Here is a 16,594-nt window from a genome sequence, read left to right as displayed (position 1 = left end):
ATGGCACAGCTGGCCTTCAGGAGGACCTAGATTACCTTCTTGCCTTTCTCAAAAACTTTCTCTGCTGTGTAACCCCACAGAATGATGTTATCAATGTGTTGCAAGTATTCTGGAGCCTTGCCCTTTTTCAGTTCAGTCTGGATCAGTACATGGCAAATAGTGGGGCTATTTCAAGTCCCGGATCAGTCTATTTCAGGTGTAAAGACAACCCTCCGTGTAACATCAAACTGTTGCCTGCACTTTTCTGCTAAAGGAATGGAGAAAAATGCATTACCAATGTGAAAAGTGACACCATTTTGCTGCCTTGGACTCCAGTTCATAGTGAAATTCCAGCATGACCAGCACATCTGCAATCAGAAGCGGTCTCCACTCTCCAACGGACTTATACACTGGCCATACAGGACTAATAAAGGGTGAGCAAGTCTTGCTGACCACTCCCTGGCTTTCTGGAGGACGAATCATTTCATGCATGGGGAATCACTGTGGCAGCCGCTTTCTGGTCACAGAGAGTGACAGGCACAACTTTCCCAGGCATTTTCCTGGGGAAGGCTGTGGGATGATCAGAGAAAAGAATGATAAACAATTCTTATCTTCACTTGCTGCACCTGTTGTTGTGAACCTGTGGAATGTGTTATGGAGATTTGCTTACCAAAAGGTGATTTCTTAATTGGCCAATGGTGAGGTGTTTTGATTCAAGGACCAATAGGGTCCACTTGTATCAGACTGTCTTTTCTTAATAAGTATAGTATAATAAAGTGATTTATCAGCCTTTTGGAATCATGGAGTCAATGCTAATTATTACCCGTCCGGGGACGCCATGCTGCGACAAATCATGGTGTCAGTGTTTGTTGCGCTACTGTCAAGGGTACCTTGTCGTGGTAGCGACCGATACCTATTGTTTTTCAACTCTCAGAAGTCTCACAGCAGGAGCGTCCTCTGAGAGACCAGGCAAGGTGTTCAGCTGTCCAGTTTCCTCTGTCTCCACAGCAGCTGTGGAGACACCAAAAACCCAATGATGCCCTTTTGGGTCCTCAAAACACCCTCTCCTAAGAAATCTATGTCAGTGATGCACAGGGTCTCTGGACCAGTCACAGCTGGCTGTTTTTGCCTTTCATTCCCAGTCACGCTCAATATATCTTCCATTATAGTCAGCTGTCACACCACAAAGAGCAAAAGATTCTGGCCCTACATATCTCAACAGCATCAGGATACATTGTATGCTTAAAACCTTACACTCTTGTGGGTCCAATGTTCCAGGCCACTGGATCCACGAAGTCAAATAAATCAGACTAATAAATCCTTTCCTGCACCTGGCTGAAGGTAGGGCCCCTCCTGTAACAGTACTTGTTACTTATTTCCTGTAAGTATGGAGATCCCTTCAAGAGCATTGGAAGTAGCATCAGCCCTCCTATTGTCTCTGAGGTCTTACTTACTGGAAACTGGAGCAAGATTTATCCTTGAAGAAATTTCTGCAGTAGTTGTGCTTCCTCTCAATTCACACTCCAGTGCTGCTAAGACAGAGGGGGGTTTTCCATCCCACCTCCATATACCCTCTCCATGGTTATGCAGGTAAAACCACAGATTACTTTGTGGTGTGTATCCTCTCTCTTGAGCAGGACAACACTTGTTGCTAATAGCAGAGACTGGTCTGTACTGACAAGACATGGGACACTTCTTTAAATTGCTGGTAGTCGTCTAAAAATTGCAAGAGGTCATGGGGCAGTCTTTCCATGGACAAGATGCAGGCCCATAGGGAGGAAGAGATACTTTCTTCATATAGCTGGAGTTTGGCAACCAAATTATCCACTCTTTGTTCACCTTCTTTCCATGACATCACTGTCAAGGAGTTCATATACAGCAATGGTGCACTTCCTAGCAACTTCCACCACGTGTGGTGTTTGTGTCACCAGACTTCATCTGGATTTATAGGGAATTGCTCATTATTACTTATAAAGTACCTCCAGCACAGCTAATTCTCTCAAGAACTGGATACCTTTCTTCATCGTGTTCCACTTGTCTCACTGTACTAACAGATCACTCTTGTTAAGATACAAGACACTCCTTATACTTGACAGGAGTCACCTCCTGAGGCTGAGATACTGTCCTCTTCCCAATCCCAATGTACACACTCCAGGACACAGATCCCAATTTCTTGGCTTCACTACCATCTGGTTTCATACTGTGGGCCACAATATATCAGTATTGGACCAGCCACATCACCAGTGGCTACCCAGCTGGTGGCTGAAATCTTTACTTATACCTCATAGCTCACCCAGGGACAGAGATCTCTAGCCCTGCTTCTTCCTCTTGTGGAGTGCCCTACTGCCTCTTCATCCCTCATTATGCCAATTGATTTAGTCTTGGATTTCCTCTTCTGTATAGGAGCAACTGCTACCAGCACATGTTGTTCCCCTGGTTTAACTGCAGTTTGGGGTGGCCACAGTGCCTGTTGATCTGCTTTCCTCCCTTCCCCCTGATCGTGCTGTCTGGTAATGAGCAATGTCCAATAAACAGCAGCCAGAGCCCAGCACATTGTATAACTTCATTTCTCTCTGGAACTGCCAGAGTATTTCTTCTTTTGCATATTTTATAACTTCAACAGAGTCTTGTAGTTGTTCAGGGATGAACTTACAAATCACTGGAGCAGAACAGTCCTTCAGAAGCTGGTCCATTTTCTCCTGTCTTGCATGCCACTCATGAATACCCACCCTCAGGGCAGATCTCTGAAAGACCCTCCTAAAAATTTCCTGTAACTCTAACATGTTGTGGACCAGACTGAGGAGAGCTGGCAGACCTAGCTACAAAAACAAGCTTTCCTAAATATTCAAGGGGAATTTAACATTTTCAAAAACTGTTGTAAGAGGTCTGAAGGAGAAAAATGAGGTGAAAAGCTGAGGAAAATCATTCTCCCCTGTTCCCCCCACAAACTGCGTATGATTATCCCAAAGGTAGTGCTGGAGGTAAGGGCAGTAGAGCAGCCTCCATAGACATCCAAATGACCCTCATTGTCCTTGATGTTACCATATCATAAGCTTGTATCACATAGTACACCAACAAAATAATCCTGATCCCTCTCCCTGATCTAAAAATATCATGAGGTATGGAAATATATATAGTTAAGTACCACACTACATGGACAAATTAAGCAACATTGTGACCACTGGCTCTGGACCTAATGCAACAAAATGCTTAGATGAAATTGTTTCAAACCCACTCTGGGCAGACCTATTGCTATCCTAGCCCTTCATGCCTCACATTGGTGCCAAATAAGACTATTGTGGTTCAAAAATGGTGTTCACCAATTTAGTGTTCCCACTGAAACATTCCAAATCACACACACTGCTCAAGCACTACCCCTCCCCCTCTCCCCCACAGCAGGCTGGAGAGGAGAATTGGATGCCAAACAGTAACAGCAAGAATATAAATGACAGAGAGTACAAGTAAACAAAACCTAGACAATTCACACATGATTGCTCACAGACCTCTCCCATTCTTCCTCCCCCCCACCTCCCAGAAACCCCAGCAATACCCGAGCACTCCCTCCATCATGCTACCTGACAGGAAGGAAGCCCTCCCTCTGTCCCTGAAAAATAACATGAGGTCATACAAAATAACCTTTGGGTCCAAACCATGCTCTGTCTGGCTACTGCAAGATTTAACCCTATGCTGGCCAGACCTCGGACATTATCCCTTATTTGGTATTGCACTTTTTTGAGTGCCAGAACAATTTAGAATTACTTAGATATTTTCTTTATAGCAGATAGTTTTACAGTTGTGCACACTGCCTGCCAAATTAGAGGGCAAGATATTTTAATGTCAAATTACAAGTACTCCCCACAGTAACCTTTATAAAGTAAAGAGCAATACAGGCCTTACTGGACTTGGTGATGCTATAAAATGAGAATGCTGCGAGCAATTGTTTGAAAACAATTTGCTCCTAAAAAACCTCTTGTTTGAGTTTTACAAGACTTTTTATTCTCATGAAAGCCAAAGATGATGACTAAATTAACCTAAATTATTCTGTAGTATCTCCAGGCATTTCAAATAATTTTTTTACAGCACAAGACAGGTCAGAAACTGAAAACTAAATGTCATGTCAATAGATTTTCATTTCATACAATTAACTCACCATAATATCTCCTTTCAAAAGCTGGGCAGGGTCTATAGCAATGCAGATTCGACTTTGATTTTCTGACCCTATGCTATTTGACAGAAGAAAAAAAATACATGGTTTAAAGACACAAAACCACAAAACAAACAAGAAAACCACGAACAAAACTTAAAAAGGTTATGTAATTCTGCAATCATGGAAATTAAAACCTAAATTCAAACACAGTGGAAAATCCTTATAACTTACTATATTCCAGATGTATAAACCGGTTGCATAGCCTGGTATAACTTCAGAAAAGGCCAACAAGCTGAAAAGAATCCAACAAAAAAGGGTGTTTTGTAACATTCAGATATAGGAAAACAATTACAACTAGGAAGTTTCATGCACATCCAGACTGAGCAAAATGGCACATAAGCGGCAATGCTGGACTGTCAAAATACCTTTCAAAGCAAAACTGGCTAAAAGGTATTTTATTTTATTTTCTTTTGTTTTATTTTAATTTTCTTTTCTTTTCTTGCAGACTAGTTTTGAATTCAATAGGGAGGGACTTTAAAGGATTCTAGTAAGGAAGGAAATAAATTCTGCAAGAAAACAAAATTAATAAAGGAAGAATGATAATGGCCAAAAGAAAGCAAACCCCCAATATAAAATAAAAACATTTTCCAAATAAATTATCTGATCTTCAGATTTCAAAATTAATTAAAAAAAAATTCTACCTAGAACAAACAATACCTTAACTTCATTAGAGCAGTTATTTTAGAAATAAAATCAGACTAAACAACAATGACAATATAATCATTGCAAATTCATGCTGATTATATTGCAAAAGACCAGTGCTATTTTACCTTTGGATAATAAAAATGCAGAAACAAAACATAATCATTAAGACCTCTAAGTTCATCAAGTGCAACCATTAAAGTTGTATTCCTTCACTGCCCCAGCACATTATCTCACTCTATCATTTCAATTTTACATCCACATAGGATAGCAAGCCACATTAGTAGCAGTGGTGAGGCCACACTTCAACTACTGCGTTGAGTTCTGGTCCACTCACTTGAAAAAAGACACTGAAATGCAGTAGTGTGTCCAGAAAAGGTCAAGGGAGTTGGTGAAGAATCTCCATACATGTCCTATGAGGAGAGGCTGAGGGAGCTGGGTTGTTTAACCTGGAGAAAAAGAGGCTCAGGGAGACCTTATCACTCCATATAACTGCCTGAAGGGAGATTGTAGCAAGGTGGGAGTCAGCCTTTTCTCCTGGTCAACTAATGATACGATAAGAGGACATAGCCTCAAGCTGCACAGAGAAAGTTCCTTTTGGACAGCAGGAAGAATTTTCTCACTGAAAGGGTTAAACTCTGTAACAGAATGCCCAGGGAGGTGGTGGAATCACCATCTCTGCAGGTGTTCAAGAAACAACTGGACATGGCACTTAGTGCCATGATCTAGTTGACAAAGTGATGATGGGTCAAAGGTTGGACTTGATGATCTTGGAGGTCCTTTTCCAAACTACATAATTCTGTGTAATTCTGTAAGTACATTCTATCCAAACAGCTGATCCACACAAAATCCAAACTCAAAACAGAAAAGATATTATATTTATAATAATTTCCAAAAATAGCAAGGAAATTACTGTGAAACCTGACCAGGTTCCCAGATCCTTTGCAGTAACAGCGACCACAACTGTTCAGAGATAGGCAGACACGAATAGCATCAACTATTCATTTAACAAAGAACAAGAAATTGATTTCACCTTCTCCAATTTTTACTCTTAGAATGGTTCTCTTATGGGAATATTTATTTATAAATATTTATTGGGAATATTTGGATGGATATCAAGAAGATATTAATTCTAATTTGAGATTCATGCAGGCTTTCTAGAAAGTTCCAAAATGAAACAAGACTTTGATCCTACACCTGAATAGGAAAAATTAGGTAATTTACCTCCCCCAGCATCTAAGTTGGGGATGCCATGAAGGATAACATAGTGCAGGAAAAGAGGGGTTGCATTCATTTTCATAGATCCAGATAGAAGGCCACTTAAGAACTGCACGTATCTGAAAACAAAAAGTTTATCTGAATTATATAAAACCACTAATACTAGGGAAATACATTATTTACGCAATGGTATTTCCAGATTATGGGTAATGAATATCATTGTGGCAATGCATATAACTCCAAAATAATAATCTTCACAAAACAGCATGAAAATACACTAATTTACCACTGTATTAAATCCATGGCTGTTACACTGCTATTGTTGATATCTTTATTTTAGTTATTTACATTACTACTCTAAGAAAGAAATTAAGTAGAAGAGACAGTAAAGTCAATTGTTTGGGTACACATTCCCAGTTACAACTGTAGTCTTAAATGTCTTCCACAGCAGCATGATATGATTGCCATCCAATTTACAATGAAGTCATCTTTATTAAAACAAGAGCAAGAACTGCCCTCATCAGAAATCTTAAGGGCAATGCGGTCAAATAACATCATAATGAGAAGTGATCTCATTCAGCACAAAACAATAGGGAAACTACCACAGCAATGTGAAAATTATTCTATTTCTGCAATTTAATATGTGGTTTGGTCACAAGCTCATGAGCAAATACATGCAAGTAAACATCACTGCAAATGTCTTTAATTATTCCACCAGCTTTGAGTCCCTTTTTTTTCCATGCCTATGAAAAGATCTTCATTTAACTTTATTCTCAGGAATGTATAGAAGAAAATCACCTTTCTTCACCTTTGTACACAGATCTCATTAACTGAACTCCTGGTAACACCACAGCTAAGGATATCCTGCCAAGTCACAACAGCTTTACTACCCCAGAATGGGGGTTGTAGGTAATTTAAAACAATTCTTTTTACAGAAAACTTTCAAAGCTCAATTTATTTTAAATGTTAAGAAAGACAACTTTTTTTTTGTTTGTTTTCTCCTTCAGTCTTTCTGAAAGGATTTGGTACATCAAAAGCACAAATTTTACAAATTGACACACCTGTCATGATAAAAAAAATATTGTGTTAAAATGTTTTGTCAGTGACCTCTCACAACTTTAATAAATTAGTTTAATATTATCAATGTGAACATTTTCTCTTTACCAGCTTTTAATTATTACAAAACTTAGACTGAATTTTTGAAAACCTTTCTCAAGGCAGTGCACTTAAGGAGCCTAGAGACAATTGGCTTATTTTTGAGAAGAGTGTTCAAGAGTGTTTATTCTAAAGGTTTATGAGAAATTTTTTTCATATGAAGGGTCTCTATCTGCATTTCTCATTCAGAGAAATCTTCAACTGCTTATCTGAGAATGGATTCAAAACAGATCTGGTCTACAGTTACTTTTCTTGCCATTGTTACAGTACCCAACTAGCAGTAGGGAAAAGCTAAGTGACTTAGTGGCCACTATTTTTATCTGGACAAGATTTAGTAGAGAAAAGGTTTCAAAATGTGAAAAATGGGAGTATTTTCATATTTTACAATTTTGAGATCCACTTAAATTATGCCCATTTATACATCAACTGGGTTTTAACAAGGATATCACTAATTAATTACCCAGCAACGGTTTCAGAGAAAAAGCATATTAAAAGGCCACTAACTGATCAGAATGGGAGCAAATGAGTATAAAATTATCCACAAATATTAGGAGAGCTGGTTTTCCTTTCTCTGCAGTAAGATTAGTGGCCACTGCCAGGCCAGGCAAAGATAGGAGAGGTGAGATTTGGGATAACAGTTCTGACAAACAGTTTGGAAAACTACCTCTGTTCTCATGAGAAATTACACTCCTAAGTATGTGCATATGTCTGGAAGATGGCAAAGGCAGTTCAAGTTCAGTACTGGTAAGCAAAGATATTAACTCTATCAGTCAAGAAGCAAACTGAGTATCTCTGAGGCCCTCCCCCCAGCAGTTACCCCAGAAGAATTAAGCAAGTGTCCTTGAAGGGGGTATAGGAAAGATAGATGCAACCATTTATACCTAACATCTAGCTTTATGGCTCACATACAGTTCCTTTAAGTTAGAAGCTACTGAAACTTCCTGTCAATATGGTTGGAAAACTGTCCTGATGCACAATTCACAGGTTGTTGTGGACGCTCCTAGCTCTCACTGAAATATGCCTGCTGTCTAGGGCTTCTGGATGGGAAGATAAACAATATCCCTTTCCTTCTGCTGCTATGGCTCACACTTCTTTGTCTGGTAGGCAGCATTCTCAAATCCTTATTATTGAAATGTGATACACATATATGCAAGCACAAAAGTGAAACAAAAAAAGGCCAGTCAACTTCTACTAATGAAAAGTTTATTTCAAGTCTAACAGAATGTTGTGTTACTATTTTTCAAGTTAAAAGGAGTTGTGCATGTCACCTAATGAGTTAAAAAAGTAACTGGTAAGTTTTTATTTAGAGATTAACAGAACCAAACACCTTTCATGAGTTGTTACTACTGTTTTTTCTGTTTTAATTACTAGCAAATTCTTATACTTTAAACAACTTCTAAACTACCTACTGCAATCACATGGATTAAGAAAAAAAAACCCCAGTAATTACCAAATCAAATCCAGATGATATTTTGTATTTCTAAAAGAGATTCACCTATATCACAATTATTTGCCTGATATATATCAGTCTCTTTTGGTACTGATTCCTTCAATTACCTGTCATAAAAACAAGGTACACAGTGAACCCCAGAACTATTCACTTTCCAAAGTGCTTATTACTTTGAATCCTAATTCAACCTTTGTCATACAGACAGACTGAAATGGTAACACATCCAGATAAACACAATGAATGTTGCATGCTTTGACAAACATTTACTAGCATGGACATGGGGCAAGTGCATAATCTGCAGATCCTCTAAACAAGTAATAAAAAGATCTTTTTTGCACACTAATCAGCACACTTCCCATACTCACCATTATACCACAGAAAAATTAGTTTATTATTATCTTGGAACAATCAAGATTGTGACATCTCTTTGTTAATAAAAAATGCAGTGAGAACCCATTTAGAGAACAGTTTGGTACAAAAGGTCTTGTCTGTCTGGGACCACATGCAGGAACTGAAGGAGAGATCTCATCAATCAAGGAATAGTAATAGAAGATAAAGTGCTGAGAATTTAGGAAGCACTGGAGGATCTTGTGGAAATAGCCTTCACATAGCTGGGGAGGGATTAAGGGATGGATGCAGAAAATAATTATGACATTTCCAATTGATATAAATTAGAAACCAATTGAATACCTTCTTTGGGACGGCTGCATTAAAGCTGAAACTTTATCATCAAAGAATTTCTTCATAGCAAATCTGTCTAGAGCCTGATCAGCACTGTCAAGAAAGAGATACATGTTATTCTACTTCAGTGTTATTTCAAAAATTCACCAGGCTACTGCTTGAAAAATGCAAAAATATTTGGAAGAAAAAAAGGAGGGAAGTAAAGAAAAATAGAAAAAAAACAAGCACCTAACTAGCAACTCTAGCAATTTGAATATTGTGGACAATTATGCCTATTCCACTGACAACTTCTCATTCAATATCTTAAGACAGTTTCCTTCCTGAGCAAAGCACCTACTTCTTTATTCAATAAACTGAATTGCATACTTCCAACATGAATACATGGAAATCAGAATGGCAGAACCAAATAGCTCAGGCTCCCAAAGAACGATACATGCCATAATTTCCTGAATGTGCCACTGGGAGTTCTCGCTGTAAAATACAAATTTATTTTATTTTACAGAAAAAACTGTAGTACCAGGATAGAGGTTAATTTAAGCAGTCAATAATTCATTCAGCCTTTGTTTCCTGTACCCTGAGCCATCAAGGAAGAGACTGTCTTTGAAAAATAACTATTTTACATCAGAAAACCATAAATTCTTCAAACACACAATCAAGGAGCATCATATTCAAAAAAATACATTTTATTCTATTCTTTATCCAGAATGGCTCTTATGTGGATCTTTTTTGGGTGAAGGAAGACAAGAGGCTACAGAAAAAAAAGAAGTGCAAAAAATCAGTAAGAATGCTGTTCATCACGTATGACGAGTAACATTCTATGGTGATTCTTTTATATCTATTCCAGATAAAAACAATGTGTCTTATAACAAATATAGTTCACAGTTTTAATTTGCATCAGAACGTAAAAGATCTGGAAGTTCCAAAATACAAGAACACACCTGTCCTAGGGTGAGGCTGTGACGCTTGTATCCCCACTCAGGTGTTCTGTTTATGCTTGATATTATATTCTATGCCTTCAAGACTGGCTCTGAGAGCAAAGGTGGGGAGAAGAAGAAGCACAGAGTTTGTTATCAGCCTGCTTTCACTCCTCTAGTGTGGTGTCTGGCATGGATGGGACAGAAAAGGGTGCTCTCTTGTTTTTTAGTTAGTTTATCTACCTGAGGCAGAGAAGTTCCCTGGATTGGTTTTCTTTTTTTTTTTTTGGAACTGTTTGAACCTGCTCTGGATTAGGACCCCAGGAAACAACGAGAGCTTGCACTTTGTAGCCTGCTGGGGCCTGCTCTGGGCAGCAGCCTTTCCCAGTGTCCGAGGGACTGATAACAGAGCAACCACCCACAGGAGAGACTTTCTGAATTTCTCATCTCTTCAGAGTGGAAAATGAGTTTTTTAATCTGGTATTGTTCATTTTTTGTGCTGGGGAGTGCTTTGCCTGTTTAAATAAACAGGTTTTTTCCACTTCTTGCCGAGAAAATTCTTCCCAAACCGTTTGGGAGGAGGGGCCATGTAGGTTTTCTTTCTGAGGGGGGGCCCTTTTTGAGGTTTTCTCCCAAATCAGCCCTAAAGCAAGAAAATACCAAAATCTCAACTTTTAAATTCCACAGCTAGTTCAACCTAAATGAGCTCACAGGGGAAAAAAACTGTGCAAAGTACACATTTGCATATCAGGATAAAAATTAAATTTATGCCTTTTCCAAAAATTAATCAGAAGATGCCAATTGTCCTGACAGGGTGCTGGATCAGGCTATGAAGTCAAGCCTTTTCTTCATGGGTGTTAAAAATTACATAGTGTGTACTTAAAATATTCTTGACCCAAAACCTCTTTCTCACCCAATCCATCATATATATTCATTCATCTTCACCCACATTGCCATCCAAAATTTAGGCAGCCTGTTCCCAACTGGCCAAAAACTGCTAGAACTTTGCTTGCTAAAATAGAATTTACCAACAATTGCCAAGATCTCAGTTTGACCTCATTAAATTTGATGTCACATTATTCCTTCCTAAATGAGAAAATTTGATATTACAACATATAACTAAAGGGAGGTTGCATCAATAAGGATTTTTCATAGAATGGTTTAGCTTGGAAACAACCTTAAAGATCATCTTGTTCCAACTCTCTTGCCACACGCAGGACACCTTTCACCAAACCAGGTTACTCAATGCCCCATCCAACCTGGCCTTGACCACTTCCAGAAATGTGGCATCCATAACTTCTCTAGACAACCAGTTCCAGTCTCTAACAGTAGAGAATTTATTATTTATATTTAATATCTAATCTAAATCTACCCTCCTTCAGTCTATAGCCATCCCCTCCTTGTCCTATCACTGCCTTCCTTCGAAAAAGTCCCACTCCACCCATCTTGTAGGCCTACTTTAGGTACGGAGGACCACCAGAGAGTCTCCTTGGAGTCTACTCTTCTTTCAGACTGAACAACCTCAACCCTAATCCTTACCCTGTCTTTACAGCAGAGGTGCTAAGCATAAATTCACAGGATTTCATAAAGCCTGGATTTTTTTGGCATGTTGTTCTGGTTCAGGAACAGAATTCCCTAATTTAGTGCTCCTACTGATGCTCTCCAAACCATACTGCTACTTGTTCCCTCCCTCCTCTCTCCTTCCTTGCAGTGGGATGGAGAGGAGAATTGGAGGACAATGGCAAAGATCACAGGTTTTGATCTTTGAATAAGAACAATTTACTGTTTACAGGAATGAGATAAGAAAATGAATAGTAACAACAACACCACTAATGACAGAGGGTAGAAGAAAGGAAACATTACTGCCCACTGTGGAAACCCCCAACAACAGACAATGCTGGATGGCTCCACCTGCCACACTTTCTCAACCCAAAGGGACCCCTTCTCCCTTGAAGGATCCCCTTCCCCCCACGCCTGGCAATGACATGAAGTGGTCTACAATAACCTCTGGGTACTGACCACACTCCCTCAAGCATACTGAAAAATTTACCCTGTCCTGGCCAGAATCAGGACACCTATGCATGCTGACAAGTATGAACTTTCTTTAGTGCCAACATCTTCAAGGTCTTCTAAGTACCAATTCAAACACAGTAGAAGGCACTTAACAGCAGTACCTGCAGTAATTTCTGCTTCTGCAAAGTTGCTGTGTACCATTTTCAAGAGTCTAGATAATGCTAGGGATATACAAATCCTAGCTAGGAAACCCCCAACCTCATCCTTACCCAGAAAAGTTAAGCTTTGGATAGCAGCTGCCAGATATCCAGAAAGTTAAAGAGGGCTTCCAAGCTCACTCCTCTCCTGCAACTTCACTGGAGGAATCCTGAATTTGTTTGGGGTAAAAGGCGGTACCTTTCATTGCTGGGCTTAACAAAACACCATCTGAATGTGACTGTAATGGTGTTATAAAAACATATTTATAGCCAGGTAACACCTTTAAGGATGACATAATACTGCAACACTGAAATCACACAACAACAACTGTACTACCCTCACTTGACAGTTTTTGTCATTCACAATACTTCTCAACAAAACATGAAACTGTGACAATCACTGAAGCAAGTAATTTTTTCAGCACATATTGGTGTACACAATGCACTTAGTTTCTTGGTCCATAATTACTTATGAAGTTGGTTTACCTCAACGAACACAGATTATTTTCCAGGATTCTAGTTTGCCTGACATCCATGAGTAATTTGCCATCAACCTCTAGTGATTCAAGACTCCATCAAAGACAGTAGTGGATCAAATCTATTACTGACATGCTGGTGTGAATTCGGGACCAAATTTGATTTAACCATGACATTTAGAGTGTATTTTTATTTCAACACATTTATGTATGTGTGTAAAATGTATATACATACATTTATGTATGTGTATAAACTAAAAAACCCCAAGAGAAAACAACATGATTAGAATCCAAACAAAAATCTCCAAAATGCATTTCATCCTTTTTGAGACCATTTATCAAATTGTATCTTTTTTTTAATATAAATTGTCAATTGTCATTTCATAATTTGAGCACTTCAAAAGAAACAATTAAAACTAAGTAATCAGACATCTACTGTTTGAACTGATTGCAAACTGAAGTCTAGATTATTTCTTACACTTCTTACTGCAATTGGATCAATGTCCAGGAATGCCCTATTCAAACACTCTTTCCAGATTTTAATAACAGTTTTTCTCAAGTACTTAAGGAATGATTTCTCACCAATTCAAGAGGCCACTTGATGGATGTGGCAAACAGAGAGATTTACAGATAAAGATAGTACCATGACATAAAAATGGTTTCTTGCACATTCTATCATTCATCTGAAAGCATCCTTCAGAAAAGTATTCTACAAAACAATAAAATCTCAGTTTCAAAGGGACCTCCGGCTGTCACCTAATCCAGTCTCCTACTGAAAGCAGGATTACAAGAAAACTATCACGAAAACAGACTGTTAAGAAAGACATGCTCCAAAACTCTTTGAGAAGAAAACCTGACAAACGGTAAGCTGACAGACAGTAATCAACTAAAAGGCATTTTTTCCCAATGTTTACTGTAAAAAACCACACAACATGCATTATTCACACTTACCTTGCAGAAACATTGGTAAAGTGCATATATGATGATATGACTACACCTATCCTTCCTTTTCCTCCCTGTATTAGGAAAAAGGGAATCACAGCTTATATCATGTATTACATTATTGGGCATTATTATATCTAAGACCCATATTAAATACAATTCCAAGGCAAGAGATTCAGAGCCCTTTTGCTCATGCCCCCTGGGTTGATGGAAAGGTGGAAATAATGGGTTGAAGTTTATCTGTCAATGTAAGCTGGCTGAAAAATGACATAAAAAACCACTAAGTATGATTTCTATGTGCATGCCTGTCAAATCTTACTAATGATTAAGAGGAATCAACTGGGAAAAAAGAAAAAAAAATGTATGAACTACTTTAATTTTGTATTATTTTTTCCAGAGATCATTTACAACAGGTCTAGACAATGCTGCAATTCCCAGGATGAAATATAAAATATTTTAATATATTTCAATAAAATACCTATTTTAGAAAGAATAGGCCTTTCTGTCATGTTTTCACATTTTTACCTCCCCAACACCTGAGATTTATAGTAACTTATTTTCCATGGATAATTTAAAAAATGTTCTAAAGTACTTTTAAATAATTTATATTACAAATGCAGTAAAATTTAACATGAAGTAATGCTCACAGATTTCAAAATATTTTCATTCTCTCAGCTGATAGTAGGTGGCTGTACCTATCTCTGTGGCTGGAAACCTACATTAGCAAAAGGCATTAATAAAAAACATGCATTATCAATTTGTATATGACTGTATACCCAGAAATACTTTGTTTCCTTTTGTCCCACGTATGGGCCGTTTTCCTGGCTGCACTCCTGCATTTAGTAAGATTTCAGTGTTTCATACAATGACATTCTGCCTGGAAGAAATTTGGGACTGGAGACTACACAACCTGATTTGAAGTTTCCATCCCATTATCACCATCATTTTGTTTAGAGTAACATCTGCCAGTGATACAGAGATAGGTTTGTATCAAGTATCATAAGCGCAGCTACCAACCCAGCTTTGAATTCATTTTATCCAAATTTAACTAAGGTTTTTCTTTATTTCCGTTTATTGTGAGCAAGCAGGAGGAAGCAACACAGCACACTGGTAGCTTTGCTCTAAGGCACTGCAATGATGCTGTCAATTAAAATCTTTCCAAAGTATCCAGAAGGTCCTTAATGACCTCATTTCCTATAACCATATACAGTACAAAGAGATGATGTGTGATACAGTGCCTATCTTTTTTTCCAGCAATAAAATTAATGAGTGTCACAGAACACAGAGAATTTTCCATCAGCTGGAAAAAACCTCAAGCTTCTAAATATATTTACAGAAGTAACAGTGATCTTTGAAGGATGAAGTAACACCAGTTCATGCTATATCTGCAGCAAGGGCTAGGACATAAGTAATAAAAAAGAAATCTTTAACAAGCATGGAAGGTCAATGGATTTAAGCTTATTTACATCAACAAAACATCTGGCACACTGTTGCCAACATTGAAAACAGATCTAACTTTTTATTTTTTTAAACAAGGAGAGAAAAGGACAAGGTTTTTGAAAATGAATTACAAACTCATCCACAGCACTTACCCTGCAATGGATCACCACCACGTGTTGAGGATCATTGCCCAGCCAGGACTCCATAGCCTTGCAGATGGTGCACACCTTATTAAGAAGTGGAGCATGAAGATCAGGCCACCCCACATCCATAATCTGCAATTAAACAAGTAACATTTACAAGAGACACCTTGACCCTAATATCGCATACTAAAATCTGGATTCAAATAAACGTTATGGTTGAAAGTCTCCACAACTTTTCCCATCTCAGATAATCATGCAATTCAATTGTCATGATGCTTACAGGTCTCTAAAGGGGAAGAGGGAATTTGTGGATTTTTAAGATACTAGTACTTTTACAAAAACAAATAAACAAAAAACTTCCTCCTCTTCCTCCTCGCCCCATTCAAATCTCACCAACCACTTAGAAGTGACAACATTTCTGAAGGTCTTGATTTTTTACATGATTTTTCATTTAGAATTTCTGGTATCTTATACCAGTAAATTCAATTAGAATTAGAGCAAATAATGATTTTTTTTATGGCTTTCATTTTATTTTTATCTCCTTCATGTGCAGCATGATTACAGCATGTAAAAATTTTGCTCAGATTTTCTATTCACTACATAATAGAGTTTACTAAGCCTATTTTCATTATATGCATATTTATTAACAAAACATATGCAATACATACTTATAATGCATTCAACATATGCCTAATAGTAAAAAAAACCATCCTTTATGATCAATAAAGCATGCAAAAAGTTAAACTTAAGAGGGGTTTTAATACTTTCCTCAGGTAGCTTATCTCTGTAAATCTACTGCTGTAAATACACATCTGTGCCACTCTGTCTGGCCTTATAACAGATGATGAAGTGTACCTGCACACCATTTCTTACAACAAACAAACACATCAATTGGTGAGAAGGAACAAGAGTCAGACATCAATCATTCTGAAATTCTTTATGTCTCTATTGTGCAGAGAAGCAACTACTCAAAGACAGTACAAACAGGAAGTCCTTATCTGAATCAAGTTCACTAACTTCAGCTGACTGTGCATCACAGTATACAACCCCAGTATCCTTGACTGCACAAAAAAGTATACTTGAAGTGAAACCTGTATCACCCAATAGAAGTTTTTCAGAAATCACAACAGGCTTATG

General features: G+C 38.0%; 1 protein-coding gene across 22 annotated transcripts in view; it reads right to left on the bottom strand.

Moving 5' to 3' along the window:
* The window catches only part of TNS3 (tensin 3), a 206,930-nt gene that overhangs the window by 97,624 nt on the left and 92,712 nt on the right, over positions 1-16,594 (bottom strand). For 20 of the 22 annotated variants that reach the window (XM_064421580.1, XM_064421582.1, XM_064421583.1 and 17 more), the window contains 6 exons: positions 15,467-15,589; positions 13,884-13,948; positions 9,342-9,425; positions 6,053-6,165; positions 4,358-4,418; positions 4,130-4,202 (listed from right to left, as the gene is read on the bottom strand). In XM_064421580.1, coding sequence (XP_064277650.1) covers positions 4,130-4,202; positions 4,358-4,418; positions 6,053-6,165; positions 9,342-9,425; positions 13,884-13,948; positions 15,467-15,589 — 519 coding nt within the window. Of the gene's footprint in view, positions 1-4,129; positions 4,203-4,357; positions 4,419-6,052; positions 6,166-9,341; positions 9,426-10,270; positions 10,296-13,883; positions 13,949-15,466; positions 15,590-16,594 lie in introns of those variants that run through there. The other 2 variants (XM_064421586.1, XM_064421587.1) reach the window with 2 other exon arrangements.

Source organism: Passer domesticus, chromosome 1 (assembly GCF_036417665.1).
Source record: "Passer domesticus isolate bPasDom1 chromosome 1, bPasDom1.hap1, whole genome shotgun sequence".
NCBI classification, from domain to species: domain Eukaryota; kingdom Metazoa; phylum Chordata; class Aves; order Passeriformes; family Passeridae; genus Passer; species Passer domesticus.
This window is presented reverse-complemented; position numbering and strand designations above follow the sequence as displayed.